General features: G+C 37.4%; 1 protein-coding gene across 1 annotated transcript in view; it reads left to right on the forward strand.

The window, feature by feature from the left end:
* Window positions 1-15,928, forward strand: part of lamc3 (laminin, gamma 3) — a 131,471-nt gene that overhangs the window by 28,209 nt on the left and 87,334 nt on the right. The window contains exons 3-4 of the mRNA XM_063478196.1: window positions 2,066-2,196; window positions 5,318-5,484. Of these exons, the coding sequence (XP_063334266.1) occupies window positions 2,066-2,196; window positions 5,318-5,484 (298 nt within the window). The remainder of the gene's footprint in view (window positions 1-2,065; window positions 2,197-5,317; window positions 5,485-15,928) is intronic.

Genomic DNA, 15,928 nt, shown 5'->3' on the forward strand with positions numbered 1-15,928 from the left:
AGATAATTTAGTTCTAAACTTTTATTGCAGTGCTGCTCAGGCTATTTTAAGCTAAGAAACATCACAGAAGGTACCTGTGAAGAGAGCCTTAGAGGGTTCAGGCATGTCACCTTTTTTTCCATTTCTTGCTATCTCCCAATTAACCATTTTCTTCTGCTGAACCATGACTAATACCTAACTCTGGTTTTTTACATGCTAACTATGAAGAGGCAGAGGAATAGAAATTTTCTCAATGTGCATTGATACTACATTGATTCCAATCAAGGGTTTTTGGAGCCATTTTTTTATACTCTTAGAGACTCTTCAGTCTGCAGATCTTTTAATACAGAGGATGCAAAACTCATTTTAAAACCTGGTCAGCATCCTGTTCACCCATCCATCTATCTATTTTCTTAATGGGTTTTCCAATTCAGTGTAGTCTAGGCTGGCCAGATCACCAAAATTATTAGAGAGCAACCTACTGAAAATGTTTACATACATTGAGCCATCCATTTATGAAACAGTTGAGGAAAAAGCTACAGAAAGGTACAATTTATAAAATTACAATACTAATATATAATTCTTTTCCATATTCAGTCAGTCAACAGCATGGCTACTTTTCTGATCAACCAATGTGTATATGTGAGATTTGGTATACCATGGGAAACCTCAAGCCACACCCATGTTCTGTGCATAATCGGTACACATGTGTAAAGATTTGTGACTATAGTATACATGGTTATGATGCTATCATGTTGCCAGAAGCAGCCAAAAATGGTCAAAAGAGCTTAGTAGTAAGTCTTGCTACTTACTAGGTCTCTCCAAAACCATGATTCCACACAGACTCAAAGAATAAAAAGAACTGTTGTTGGCAGCAAATGCAACCTACAGTTAATAGGAAGATATCTTTAGCTGTTGTTGGTGCACATGTCAATCATATGTTAAACCTGCTTCAGCACTACAGAAAATTTGAATGATACATCCACAGTAAAGCATACATGTCTGTAAACATTTTCCATAATTTAGTCATGTAAGTATAACGTACACTTCAGAATTTGATAACAAGCATTTGTAAATGACACAGTTTTATGTTTAATTGTCTAAAATTGGCAGAGTAATGTATTATGTGGTAAGAAGTGCTTGATGGACTACAGCTCTGCAAATCCACACTGTAGTACATGAGATTAAAAAAAATGAATGAATGAACTCTTCACACATGTTTTTAGTCTGAGGCCCATCCGCTCCAATCTCCTTGTCTCCCATTGCCAGACTTCAAAGACATCTCTGGGGAGAAGCTTCAAAACATTAAGCATGACAGGCTTCCTCAGGACTCCCACAGAGTCCCAAACTAGCCAAGAAACAAAAAGAAAGTTTCTCTCCAGCTATTTGTTTTAAAGTTGTTCTGTTAAAAAAAAAAAAGAAAACGTCATTTGCTCTCTCTTTACCTGGCCTCACTTTTATCTTGCACCCACTATTGTACTTCCCGTTAGCTTTTCCACTGTTTGTGTTATCCCTCTTTACCTTCTTTTCCCACTCTTGCTTCATCCTGCCTGTACCTTTGCAGTAGTCTCAAACAGAAGAGCTTAAATCATATCAGTGGTGGGAGCTTTGCCAAGTGCCATCCATTATACTGAAGCAGTGCTGCAATGTTTTCTCTTTTCTCATGTTTTTTTTTTCATATTTCAGCTTTAGTCTCCATTAATCCCCTTTTTCTTCAGCCCTCTTTGTGACATTAACTCAATTTCTTACACCATACTCATTATCTCCCCATCATATCTGCGCTCCCTCTGCTGTTACACTGTAGTTTTCTTGACCATATCTTCTTTCCAACTTCCTCTCTTTTCTTTGCTGTCAACATTTGCTGTTTTATATATCTCATCTCTTTTACCCCTTTCAACTAAAGCCCAGTGTGGTTTTTTTCTCTTGCCAACCTTCTTTTCTGCTTTCTTGTGTCACCAAGAGTGGCAGCAGCCAGCATACTTCCCGACTATGGTTCTCTTGCATTAATTTTTTTTCTTTTCCTTTTGGCTAACCCTGTATATCTTTTCTTCTTCCCGTATCATTTCCTCTTTTTTTTCTTTTCCAGGAATGGGTGACAGCCACTGACCTGCTCATCTCTTTGGACAGGCTTAACACCTTTGGAGATGAGTTTTTCAAGGACGCTAAAGTGCTGCGCTCGTACTTCTATGCCATCTCTGATTTCTCTGTGGGTGGCAGGTAAGAGACACCAGAAAATGCGGTGCCAAAGCAATGTCACCATGCTTGATACTCTCTGAAATAATAAATGTTGGGAACTAGTGTTGCTTAAACAATTTAGATTTTTCGACTTCACTAGCATCTGATTTTAAGGGAGTTATATAGTACCGAATGGCCAAATGTGTTTTAAAGTAAACTAATTCCCTGGCTGAGATGTTAGGGGTAGGTGGCTGGGCATGCAAAGCACAGATTTTACCCAGTATATCATAATTTGATCAGTTTTAAGGTTTTAGACCAAATGCAGAAGCACTGTTTGAAAAACTAGGTCTATGCCATGATTCAGTAACCCTTTTCTATGGTCCACTCATCTTAACAATGTTGTTTCAGTTCATTGAGGTTTCTAGGTAGTCATTTATGCACAGCTCCCTGTAGGTGCTGCCAAAACAGTTAATCGGGTTGAAGTTTGATTGCACCTTGATTTTTTTCTTTTTCAGCCATTCTGTTGTAGATTTGCTGTTATGGTCAGTACTAATGTTTTGTTGTATGATCCAATTCGGGCCAAGCTTTAGTTGTCAGATGTCACATTTAACTCTAGAACACTCCTGGTATACAGAGGAGTTCATGGTTGACTCAATGAATGCTAGGTGTCCAGGTCCTGTGGCTACACAACAAACCCAAATCATCACCCCTCCACCACCAGGAACACTGCAGCTGTTTCAATTAGATGTTTGTGCAGATATGCTGTATTTGGTTTTCATTAAATGTGGTGCTGTGCATCATGGCCAAAGATCTCCACTTTTGGGACAGACTAGACGAGAAGTCTTCCAGAGGTCCTGTGGTTTTCTCAGATGCAACTTTGCAAACCTAAGCCATGCTGTGTTGTTCCTTTTAGAGAGAAGAGGCTTTCTCCTAGCAACTCTTTCCAATCAAGCCATACTTGTTCAGTCTTTTTCTTGTCACGAACTTTAGCATTTAACATGCTAACTGAGGCTTGTAGAGTCTGAGATAAGCTTTTCACAGTCTGACCTTGAGGTGAATTTGTTGGGGCATCTGCTCCTGGGGAGACTGGCAACTTAGTGTCTTGAATGTTGTGGGCTTGTAGAAATCTTTCTCACTGAAAAATGGTGAACTTAAGATTGTTTGGAAATGGTCTTTTAATGCTTCCTAGATTGATGGGCAACAACAATTGCTTCTATAAGATCACAGCTGATGTCTTTCCTCCTTAGCGTTGTGTTAACAAACACCTGAATGCTCTGGACCAACAAACTGCCAAAACTTCTGCTTTTGCTGATGATCAATTCATCAAATGCCTTTGATTAGCAACAACTGGCTGCTACTTACCTTCTTAATTTCTATGAAAGCAGTTGCTTCTGCATTCTTAAATGTTGTTAATTAAATAATTTTACAGTGTATTTATTCATCTGAGCTTGAATTTACCTAATCTAAACGCTTACTAAGAACAAGATGATTTTTACTATGCCCTGATACATAAAACCTTAGAACTTTCTTTTTACTGTACCATGACTCTGTGTGGCCATGGCAAGATAAGATGCTGAACCTATATTCTGTCCTGCTTTCTGCCTGTCAAGTTGCCATCAAATGAAAGTAAACCAAGATAATTCTCAATTCTCCTTCCACATCCTTGGGTTTATTACTCATAGTAATGAAAGGGGACATGGTACCAAAGACCAGGCTGCACCTTGGCAGTGCAGATAGAACTGAACGATTAAGCAGCTGAGATGAAGCCCTCACAAAGAACGCAAAGTTGATCTGACATCTGTCATAAACACTTAGGGTCTTTCAGCTGGATGACAAATTACCCACCAATGTCACAGCACCTGGGTAAGAGAGCCACATGGCCATTAGCCATATACTGGTGCTTTCTGCCTAAGTACACGTGTTTTTACACCAGACGCTAAAGGTCAACTCAGCAAGCCAGATGCTATTAAAAAATCCTACAGATTTTCTACAATATATCAATAGTGCAAAAAGAGCTGTGGTGGCTCCAAGGTAAGAAAAACAAGCTTATGACCAGAAGGTTGACAGTGAAAACCTTGGACCCTGGACGGGAAAGTGAGAAAACAGCACTTTCCTCTGTCTCATCAAAGAAAGGCCCTTAACCTCAGTTGCTCCAGCAGAGGTGCTCAGTGGTCAGCAGGGTATGCTTAAGTTATATAAGGAAGCTTCGGGGTATAACTTTGTCAATGTGAAGATAGAATTTAGCTAATATATTTTGAGTATAGCGAAATAAAGTAATGTTGGAAACAACCCACTTATGAGACAGATGTCTAAATATCTATGAGAAAATTTAAAGTGCACACATTACATGCTGCCAGTATATTTCAGATCAACACTCTCATATTCACACCTCACTTCTAGCAGTCTAATATGTAGATCGGAGGCACCTCAGAGATAACGGAAAGGAATGGGTGTGAGCCTCAGGCAAGCATACATCGGGTTCTGGGACAGCTGGCTAAATTTGACACAGCTTACCACTCAGCGACAAGTGCCTGTACCCCTGTCACAGCCACTTGACAAACCCAGTGACACTGCCAGGAAATAGTGCATACAGGAAGGCATAGCTGTCATCATGCTTCAGAGGAAATAATCCACAGGCAGAGGGGAAGGAAATTAGCAGATAACAGTCTTATGAAAACTGAACTAAACAATCACGTTTAGCTCACAAATATTGACTTTTCATTTTGGAAGTTATTAAAATTACTGAAGACGCAAAATTTCATTTATAAATTTAAAAAAAACAAGCACAGAGTTAATGCTTTTGCACATACTAACACAGTTACCAATATTAGAGATACTGCACTCACTTGTTGCTGTTTCTGATACACTGGGTGAGTGTGAGTGTATTATTAGTGGCATATTAACACAATTGAAAAGTGTAGTTGCTGAAGGGGAATAAAAGCCCTGCCTCACCCCAGACCACGTTTTCATCGGTGAAGGATAATAGAAAGTGACAACTTCTTACGGTGGAACTACCTTCCCGTTTTCCTTCCGCCTTCAAATCCATTCACTGTGTGCATAACTGTGTCCAAATTTGTGTCAGTAAAAAGAGGCAGAAAGACAGAGAGAAACGAAAGCTTGTACATGCAGACTTTACCTAACTATCTATCGATGTTTCCCTCAGATGCAAGTGTAACGGCCATGCCAGTGAGTGCATTGAGGGAGAACATGGTAACCTGGTCTGTGCCTGCCAACATCACACAGTGGGAGCCGACTGCCAGAGATGTCACCCCTTTTACCAGGATAGACCCTGGGCCAGGGCCACTGGGGACTCTGCCAATGAGTGTTTGAGTGAGTAGCTTGATCCCGGGGTGACACCGTGAACCCACTTGGTGCAGCCATCTGGAAAATACACGGGCCAGTGTTAAATTCAAATGACATTCTCAGGCTGTCAGAGATCCCATTTAATCCATCAGTATGCTACCTCACATCAATCCCCAGTATTTCTTAAATCTCGATATCTTCACATGCACCTTTTGTCTTTTATTGTGCGAGTTAGTAAATACAACCATTCATCACTGTTGGGGAGGATAAAAAGCGTGTAGTCTGACATGAAGTCCTCGTGGAAATCACTGAACTTTACTGATCTTCATTACGCTCTAGGCTGAATGATTTTTTATTATGCTGAACTCAGCTTTACACATAATTTAACAATACGTCTGCCACCGCAGATGACCTTTTTTTTTCTTTTTTCTTTTTTTCTGTGCAAAAGTTGCCAGTAAAGGAAATAATTTGGTGTATTTAAAATTGCCTGATTGCAGAGCCAAACAGCTGAGAGATCCCTGGAAGATTTGTGTATATTTGATTTTTGGCTCACATGCACAAATGTTTGCAGGCATTCTCCCACCGTTGCTTTTGTATATGTGATTTAGCTGAGTATTATCGGGTTTGGCTCGTCAGACCATGCATTCCAGCTGAATCCTGCTGACGATTAACCCTTCTTCTTTTTTTTTCCTGAATTCTATTAAGCAGCAGACTTGTTCTAATTACTCTTGCACTTGCTTCCGAGCAGATGGCATCATAAATAGACTTCTGCACCCAACTTAATCAATTCTGTGCATTAATATAGACACCTTATAAAAGCACCAGAGAATGTGAAAGTGCAAAAAACCAAATGCTCATTGTAATTGTTCATCTCTGTCTGGCAAAAGATTCATTTTGACTGAGTTTGCCCCAGCCAACGCCGAAACAGTAATCACTGCTTTTAACTACTTGTGATTACAATCAGCAAATCGAAATCAACATACACTAAATACACAGAGTCATGTAAACAATAAAAAAACAGGCTTTTTGGTGTTTAAACTAATTTCTGATAAAATATTATTTTATTAAACTTCATCATCAAAAGGCTGGACAGTCTACATAAACATATGTAGTGTTGTCGAATGGAAGAGGTTCAAACATAAGGTCTGTGGGCCAGAATTGGCCCAAAAAAGACTCCAACCTGGCCCACTGGACAGCTGTGGAAAATGTGAAGGAGGACATAAATTTTGGACTATTAACAGCATTTTCATAAACAGCTTATTGTACTGACAAAGACCTCACCCACAGCCATTCATACTACATTAATAAAGTAATAGATAAACAATTAAATGACAGAAAAGTTCCTGATTGTTCACAATGTACTATAGAAACATCTGTTTTTTTTACAGTGTGTACACAGTTAAATCAATAATAAGAATAGGAAATTTTCTTTGAATGAACAGAAATTTGCCACTTTATGATTACAGGGCAGTCTTGGCAATGAGGTATCAGAATTTTCTGTAATTTTACACATGAATTTCTTACAGTTTAAGCCCAAAGCGTCGTGCTGAGTCTTTCATTTACTATAGTGTTTCTTTATCATGTAGAAAAACTGAGACAGTCTATTGAAAGAACTCTTCTTTTTCTTATTTTGAGATATCTCATGGATTAAACTTGTCCGGCCCACTTAAGATCAGAGTGGGTTGTATGTGGCCCACGATGCAAAATCTTGTTAGAGTCTGTAAATGAAGGACTTACAGGGTAAGTTTCCTTTAAAATATATTACCCCATAAACTAAAAAACATGCCTTATTATACCAGCTATAAAATAATATAGGCTGCAGTACAAAGTTTAAGATTTGGTGTTTTATCTCCAGTTTTATGACTACATAAAAACGTCCTTTCCTCAATTATGATAATTTTACATAAAACACTGGAAGTTTTGATATGATTCACTGGCAGGCATTGGGTGTTCTATATATTTTGTAATTTATTAGCCATGCAACCCATTATCTTAGCAAGGGCAGTGTTTGGATTTGCAAACATTCATAGCGACATGTAGACTGGCATTTGTTAACAATATGGATCATTTCAGAGAATTTAGATGTATTCTTGTTAAACACATGTTTCTGCATTTATTGTGGATGTATAATGTATCCATCCATCCATCCATGGATTGAGATCTATCCCTGCTGACACTGGACAAGAAATAGGGCACACCCTGCGGGTCAGCATTCAGTCAAAGGCCTGACACATACTATAGAGGCAGGCAACCATTCACACCCCTATTCACACCTAAAAGTTGTAAAGCTAACTTGCATGTCTTGCGTGTGGACAGTGAGAGGAAACTGTAGCATGCAGAGGGAACCCATACAGGCAGAGACAGAGGTCCCAGCCAGCCAGGAGGCCGAACCCAAATGTTTGGTGTGAGGTTACACTATGTAGATGTAGGAGTGCCACATCATTTTATTGATGATGATGGTGATTGATGTGGCCATTGTTTAAAGACTGCTGTTCAAAAATGATTTTTTTAAAATGATTATTAGTTTTTTCTAGTGGTACTAGTAGTAAGCCAGTTTTCCAACTTTTCCTAATTCAGCAGGTAGAAAAGCTAAAATGATAACAAAAGAAATTTGTTCCTCAATAGACTTTAATGTGAAAGGTTTTCATTATCTTAATATAAATCGATTAGCACACAACAGCTGCTGCTACTAACAGAACAAAAACATAGTAACACAAAGATATTAAAGTTATGTTTGTGGCCCATTTAAAAATTAGCTACCCAGATTATACAACGTCAGTTTAAGAAAAAATAAACAAAAAAACATCCAGAAGACTCTGGTGAGTCAAGCGTCTCTTTTAATTGATATTTTTACACAGATAATCTTTTAGAACTGAAAATAAACTGCATCAGATGAGACCTTTAAAGATTTGTTAACTCTTGAAAGCTAACAATACGGCAATAATAAAGACAAAACATGAATTTTGTAAAACAAACACCAAGTGACACCCAGTTAATTAACGTCCTATTTTCTGCACTCACGTCTTTTGCTGCATATAGTAAATCATATTACAGAGATTTAAAACTTAAGCTACTGCTCACTTTCCAATAATTAACTTGTAGATTCATATCATATATGATCATCCCAGAAAATCCAATTGAAGTCCAATTTATTAAATTTGTCTCTTAATCATTGCAGTGTTTGTTTGTGAGCACATGCAATGGGTTTGAATGAAGGATCAGATTCCTCAAAGGCTTTCCATTTCAGCACAAGATAAAGCACTGCAGTGTTAAGTAAACGATTACCCACATTTACCAGAATGCTTAAAATAACACGAATAAGCACAAGTACAGTCATTCCAAATAACCCAGTACTGACCCTGGATGGAATGTGTCAGTACAATGCTTTGGTCAATTGGGAAAATTTGCATAATTTTCCCACATAAAATGACACTTGACACATTACCCATCGTGTTTTAAAGATAGAGTATGGTTACCTTTTTTTGGTAATACCATGTGACGATGATCATGTTTGACATAGAATTAGGGCTCACAGTAATATCAGCAGGCTGATTAAAATAAATGGTTTGTTAATAAGATGACTAGTTTCTGTTTTGCAGATTAACAGAAAAGCATCTGTTTTATCTTCTTAGCTTTATTTCAGCCATTTAAAAACATTAAAAAACTGTCACAGTTCCATCAGTCGTAATTTATGATCTTTACAGGGCACAATGTTCGGGGAGTTTCAGATTTAGAGCCTCATTTAAAAGAAAAAAAGGAAGAAAAGTGTGACAATCTTGCGATTATTACCGCTATCTTTGCTGTTGTTCTTATGTGAACAGCAATAGCAGGTGGTAAATGGAAGCTTTAGGTGGCCTTTTACAAGAGTTTTTCAATATTATGTGAACGTGACTCTGTGTGTTTATGAGTAATTTTAATATTAGTTTGGTTTTTTATACAAACTTGAATTCAGACTGTATTTTGTTTAGTTTTTTTTTTTTACCTGGCTGTTTTTTTTGGTCTTAAGGTGTGGAGAAATAACACAAACCCTTTTGCTACAGTTTGCTCTGTGTGTGTGTGTGTGTGTGTGTGTGTGTGTGTGTGTGTGTGTGTGTGTGTGTGTCTGTGTGTGCGTGTGTGCGCGTGTGCGTGTGTGTATCAGGAGTGCTATGGAACGTCATTCTCATCAAGATTCTCCCCCTCTGAGACTGAAATCATTTATAGCCTGGGCAGGTTGCTTTGGGCCTTCACAATTTTTTGTTGTTTGCTTGATGTTGGAAGTGGCTTAGCCTGAGGCTGTTCCAGTAGGTACATGCTTTAAATCCCTTTTTTTAAACCACTGATTTATTGCTGATCCCGTTGTAGCTTGTATACTGTGGTCATTTTGTTGCATGCCTATTGTGAGGTCCATAACAAGGTAGATACATCACATACTTAACATTTTATTTCTGCCCCCTAAACTCCTGCTGTGAAAAAAGATGGGTGGGTAGCACCCAGTAATAATCATGCATATTTAGCAATAATAAGGTTTTATTACGGTATTAGCAACAACGTTAGCGTAAAACCTACATAAATATCAACATTTAATATTGAAAACCCAGCTGTAATTTTAGCACTTGCTAAATGTTCATGAAATTAGCTGGCTTTAAAGTAGCCAGGTCAAGATCATCATCAGGAATTGCAGGTTGAGAAACGTTAATTTCACACTAAGCTGAAAATGATGATAAGCTGGTGTAGAACATACAATACTAAGACACTTACTTAGTCTGCAGTTTCTTAGAACATGCAAAATTCTAGAAAGCATCTACAGTTCCATAAGAATTAAGAGAGTAAGCAGTACCCAGCTGTTAATAATCAAATGCAGTTGATTAACTGATCATCAGTAAGTTTATGCACCTGTGCAAAAGGTTTTGTCAGATTGCTTTAGATTTAGATGTGTGTCAATATAGTGTCACAATCTACCCAGGAGTGGATGTCACAGCAAGTTCACTCCTAGGTCAGACTGTACGATGCTCAGACAAATCGCAAGTGCTAGGTCTCAGTTAGCATGTGAAACATTAAAGCTCCTGATAGTACAATTACAAAATGACTGAACGAGTATGGCTTGTTTGGTTGCCAGAGAAAGTCTCTTCTCTCTAAAACAAACCTGGCAACATGACTTAGCTTTGGAAACCACAACAATTCTATAGAAACGTCAGCAAAAACACCTCATACCAACTGTCAAGCACAGGGGTGGAGGATTGGCAATTTGTGTTTGTTTTGTAGCCACAGTTCTTGGGCACCTTGCAGTCACGCAGTCAAGTTCTACAAGCTATTGAATTATGGGGTGTATATTTCTAGAATACTGCATAGAGGTCTGTGAAAACTTTCTTTTTCACATGACTTTAGGCTAGACAAAGGAAAAGAATCCCAAAAAGACTTTAATAGAAAAATTACAATAAATTATTTGTTAGCATATAAAAACCTTTGAATTTGACATTTACCTTCTCTTCATCCCAAGCTCATGAAGTTAAATAAAGTACAAGTATGATAAAGTTTAAATAAATGATAAAAGGAAAAAGTAAATGTGTGTTTGCTGCTTGGATTATATTACTTCTTTTGCATACAGCTATATAATCCTGTTATATTAAATGAATGGTCACATGTCAAAATGTTTTATTTTGGTAATTTCTTTAAATAAGTAGTCTAGTCATTCATTAACTGGAAAATGTACAGTCTTTGATACAGACATACGAAACAATGTGAAGTATTTTTCTACCAAACCAGTCTGCACAACTTTCACCAAATCCTGCACTGAAACTCCGACCACAGATAAGTGATTACAGAGTCTGAGAAATAGTTATAATATTTTTTTTGACATTTAAGTTTTTTATTGATTTTGCAACACATACTTAAACCTATATATAAAAGTAGAAAAAAACAACAACAAAACAAAACAAGACAAAAACAAAACAAAACAAAACAAAACAAAACAAAAAACCTGCTGGTGTTCACCCCTACCTTACAAGTCTAAAAGAAAGAAAAGGGTAAGTAACAATGAGTTCCAACAAAAGAAACTCAGAAATAAACAAATATCATTGGTCACAGTTAATAGTCCTTCAAATTATGATATGGTCATGATTTCCTGTTTGCTTCAAATAGCTCCAGAAGTAGTCCCACTGTTCATCTCTGTCTTCTGTATCATTTTTAAGTTTATTCAGCATGGAGTCATAGGAAGCAGTCTCTACCATTGCTCTGATCCAGTCTTTCAGTTCAGGACGTACTGTAGTCTTCCAGTACCTAAGAATAATCCTCGATGCAGTTACCAGTCCGACCATAACAACCGTAAAAATATTTTTATGAATTCTTGGAATATGAGAACGGTCTCCCAACAAACACAATTCGGGAGTTAAGGGCACTTCTAATCCTGATCAACCTTTTAAGAGTGTGACGACTTCCTTCCAAAACGGAGCTATAAGGGAACATTCCCAAAAACAATGTAGGAAAGTCCCCACCTCAGTTTTACATTTCCAACAAAGATAGTCAGGCATAAGCTTCATACAATATAATCTTGTTGGAGTATGATAATATCGATGCAAAATTTTATATTGTATACATTTGCTCTTCGCCTCCTTAACATGACTCCTATTTTCCGCCAAAATGCCCATCCATTTTTCATTTGAAATTGGTGCATTTAAATCTTTCTGCCACAAAATTTTAATGTTCGAACATTCCCCACTTCTATTATTGTTTACCAACCTATAAAAACATGATGCTGTGTGGTGCTCCTGAGGCATATTTATAAAATCTAGAACAAGATTTTCATGTCCCCTTTTGAACTTCGACATCACACAATGTCTAATTTGCAAATATCTCCAGAAATTTTCCTTCCCTTCCAATTTATATGTTTGAACAAGGTCTTTATAGGACATAATTTCCCCATCTTTAAATAAGTCACTAATAACATTTATGCCATGAGACTGCCACGATTTCCAAAACACAATTTTTTTCCCTATACGAATAGCTGGATTGTTCCAAAGAGATGAGTAAAACTGCACATGAGGTGATATTTTAAGAATTCTATGTATATTGAGCCAAACCTGGCTAGAATGAAACAAAATTGGGTTCATTGAAGTGCAGCTTTGAGACAGCATCTAAAGGAGTATAAATCTCAGACTCTATGCTTAGCCATTCCTCTCCTGCTTGATTTTTTCCCCAGTAATTAACCAATTTTGCCATCTCGAATAGTTATAATATTTATTACATATACAGTAACACAATCAGATCTCATATTGTTCATATAGTTTTGTAGAAATTTATAACATTTGGGATTTGTACAGTGGAAGAAAAATATCCCATCACATTCAGTCAGTGCAGTTTCTTTTTCCTTTGTGTGCACCAAAAGTAAAAAAGATCTACACCTAACGAGTTCTTGTGTGAGCTTTTTGAGTTCAAAATAGGTATTGCATTATCTGACAAGACTTCCAATTCAGTCCAATCAACACCAAACCATTAACCAGTACAGAATGGTACTATACTTATTTCACACTACACCCCATTACATCCCAATGACTTTGTGACCAGTGTCAGATAAATTTGAAAACTTTTTCCCTCTAAAACTCTGTCCAGTTTTTTTACGTTGAGACTTTTTCACCTCAACTGGCACATGACTGAGGACACATCACAGTTGTTTTCCATTACATCATAAGTAACCTTAACTACCTACAGGCCACAACAAGTCAGAACAGCACTGACCACAGCAGAACAAGCTTTATTCCTATTTTTCAGCAACTGAAATGAAACCCTGTGCCACAGCTGTGCTAATGTGTTGAGATAATTTAAATTTAATATATTTTGGATGGTAGAGATAAGTAATGGTGGTTTGTAACCTCACCCATGATGAGGAAACTCAGAAAAAAGTCCTTCCCTATAGACATAATAAAAGGACAGAGAAATTAAAAGAGCAAATCATTAAAATAAACAAATCATATATAAAGAAATGTCAGCTGCCCTACATTACTACTGAAGTGTCTGAAAGATGTCAAAGCATGGATGGCCTAATTTTTGGAATTTTAATGAAAGTAAGACTGAGATCGTTGTTTTCAGACCCAGTGGTGTTTGTGATTCCTCTTCTCTTGGACCTGGTCCCCCTGCATTTATACGTGACTAACCTTGGTATCAAACTGGACTGTGATTTTATACTAGATAAGCAGATGAATTCTGTTATTAAAGCTAGTTTTTATCATTTGAGACTTTCATAAAGAATCAAATCCACTTTATCCTGTAAAATCTTTGAACGTCTTATTCAACTTCTGTCACAATGCCCCTTGGACGATTGCACTGCGCTCTATATTGGCCTTAGCAAAGCTTCCCTTAATCGCCCAGACCAAAGTGCTTCGTCTTTTAGCCGGAACCTGCAAACGAGACAACATTTCCCCCGTCCTGGCATCTCTCCACTAGCTCCCAGTTCAGTTCTGGATCCATTTTAAGATTTTATTATTTGTTTTTTAAACTTTTAATGGATCACTGCCACCATACATAACTGAGCTCTTAACTCCATATGTTCCCTCAAGATCACTAAGGTCCATGGACCACCTGCTCCTGCTGTCCCTAAAACCCGGCTGAAAACCAGGGGTGAGCGAGCCTTTTATGTTATTCAGCATGGCTCATCATTATACTAAACGGTGGTTTTATAATATAAGTAAATGACTCTGAGGGGAAGAGGGAAATCAACTTTCCCTATAAAACTCAAAGACCTTCAACATATTTAAAAAGTTTAAAATGATTTATAGGATGTTTAGCTACTAAGCAAACATTATTATCATAGCAGTATAACTCACAGCAGCGAAACATGATGGCTTCTAAGTTGAAATCTTTATATTTTATATAATTTTATACACCAAACAATCACACTGGTTTAGCATACTCTTAAAGGCACTGTTTCTGGGAATATGTTTGTTTGCTTTCTTGCTGAGTTAGATAAGAAAGAGTGCAATTTTTCATTTGAAAAATCTAAATCAATCAACCTTGGGATAAATATACAATCCAACCAAGACAGGAAGCAGGGGGAAACAGCCAGACTGACTTTGTCCAAACACAAACAGCAATTCACTTAAGTTGGCTGATTGACACACTAAGTTTGTCTGATCAGTGGCACAAATCTATCTGAAAAAAACAAACCCAAAAAACATCAGTTTGTGGTTTAAAGGGCTGCCATGTTGAAGCTGGGTGTAGTGAGCTCTAGTCTCATATTTAAGCTTAGATGAAAAATTGATGCCTCCTTAATGTCTAACTCTTGCCAAGAGAACAAATAAGCATATTTCCTGAAAGTAAATGCAATATAAAACACATTTATGAGGCCTTGCTGCATTGAACCTCAAAACACATTAAAGATTAAAACATGTATGAAATTGCCTGTCCCAGTTTTGTATGTATTACTGTAGAGTGTGTCATTACACATTCTTTTGGCAAGAAGGAAAGTAGATAGTGAGAATTATGGCATTATTATGTTAGAGATGAGACTTTGGAGGACTCCTGTAAAGAAATACAGACTTAATAACAAAAATAATCATCACCATCACTACTTTGGATAAGCTGAGATGATGGTGGTCATGACATGATGACCATCACCACGTGTGGGCCAGGTCCCATGTAGTACGCTAAAAGTCTTATACATATACAGTATGTGAAGCATGACTCCGCCTCGGCTGCTTTATCACTGCTGCTTTTCTATATTCTCTTGGCAGGACATCTCATTCATCCAGCAAATTAAATGTAAAAATGAGAAATCATTGTGCCTGCAGGGATTTCGGTCCCTCTCTGCAATGTGTTCTGCAACAGCACTAAGAAATTATTCATATAAAGGGCAGAAGACAGTAAGAGTGGTTTACATTACCTCCCCTGCAGATGACGCAGGGTGGCAACCTCCTTTACGCTCCCAAAATCATTCCTCGCTGCTAAAAGAAGGAAAAATAAAGACTAGTGCTGGGTAAACTGGCCACAAAATATTGTCACAGCACTGATATTAATGTTTACTATGCATACGCTCAGACAGTTTGCGTATTTATTGCTTACAAGATAAGATAATAACAATAATGATAATAATAATAATGGACAAAGAAGAAGAAATTGTTTCTAAAATCAACATCTTTGAACACTCACATCCTAAAATCACACACCTCATCAAACAAAAGATCAGCATCTCCCGCCGAACATTTTGGCTGCCCCTGTAAAATTAATCAAAATAAAATACAACCTCAAATGTGATTTTTGTCTTTTTGATCTTTGATCAAACATCTAACTCCCACACTGATGCTGGCAGGAGTTATAATCAAAATAATCAAAACGATGGGACAGCCTTCATATCACAATATCACATCTTTTTATTTAGCTTTGATTATTTATGCTTTGCCATGCCACACAGAAATAAGTGGTGATTCTGGGCTATGAGGGGTCATGTGCTCTTAAAACCACAGGAGATAAAGAAGAACTTGGCTTTTACTGCATGTCCAGA

This window comes from Pelmatolapia mariae, linkage group LG7, assembly GCF_036321145.2.
Source record: "Pelmatolapia mariae isolate MD_Pm_ZW linkage group LG7, Pm_UMD_F_2, whole genome shotgun sequence".
NCBI lineage: Eukaryota > Metazoa > Chordata > Actinopteri > Cichliformes > Cichlidae > Pelmatolapia > Pelmatolapia mariae.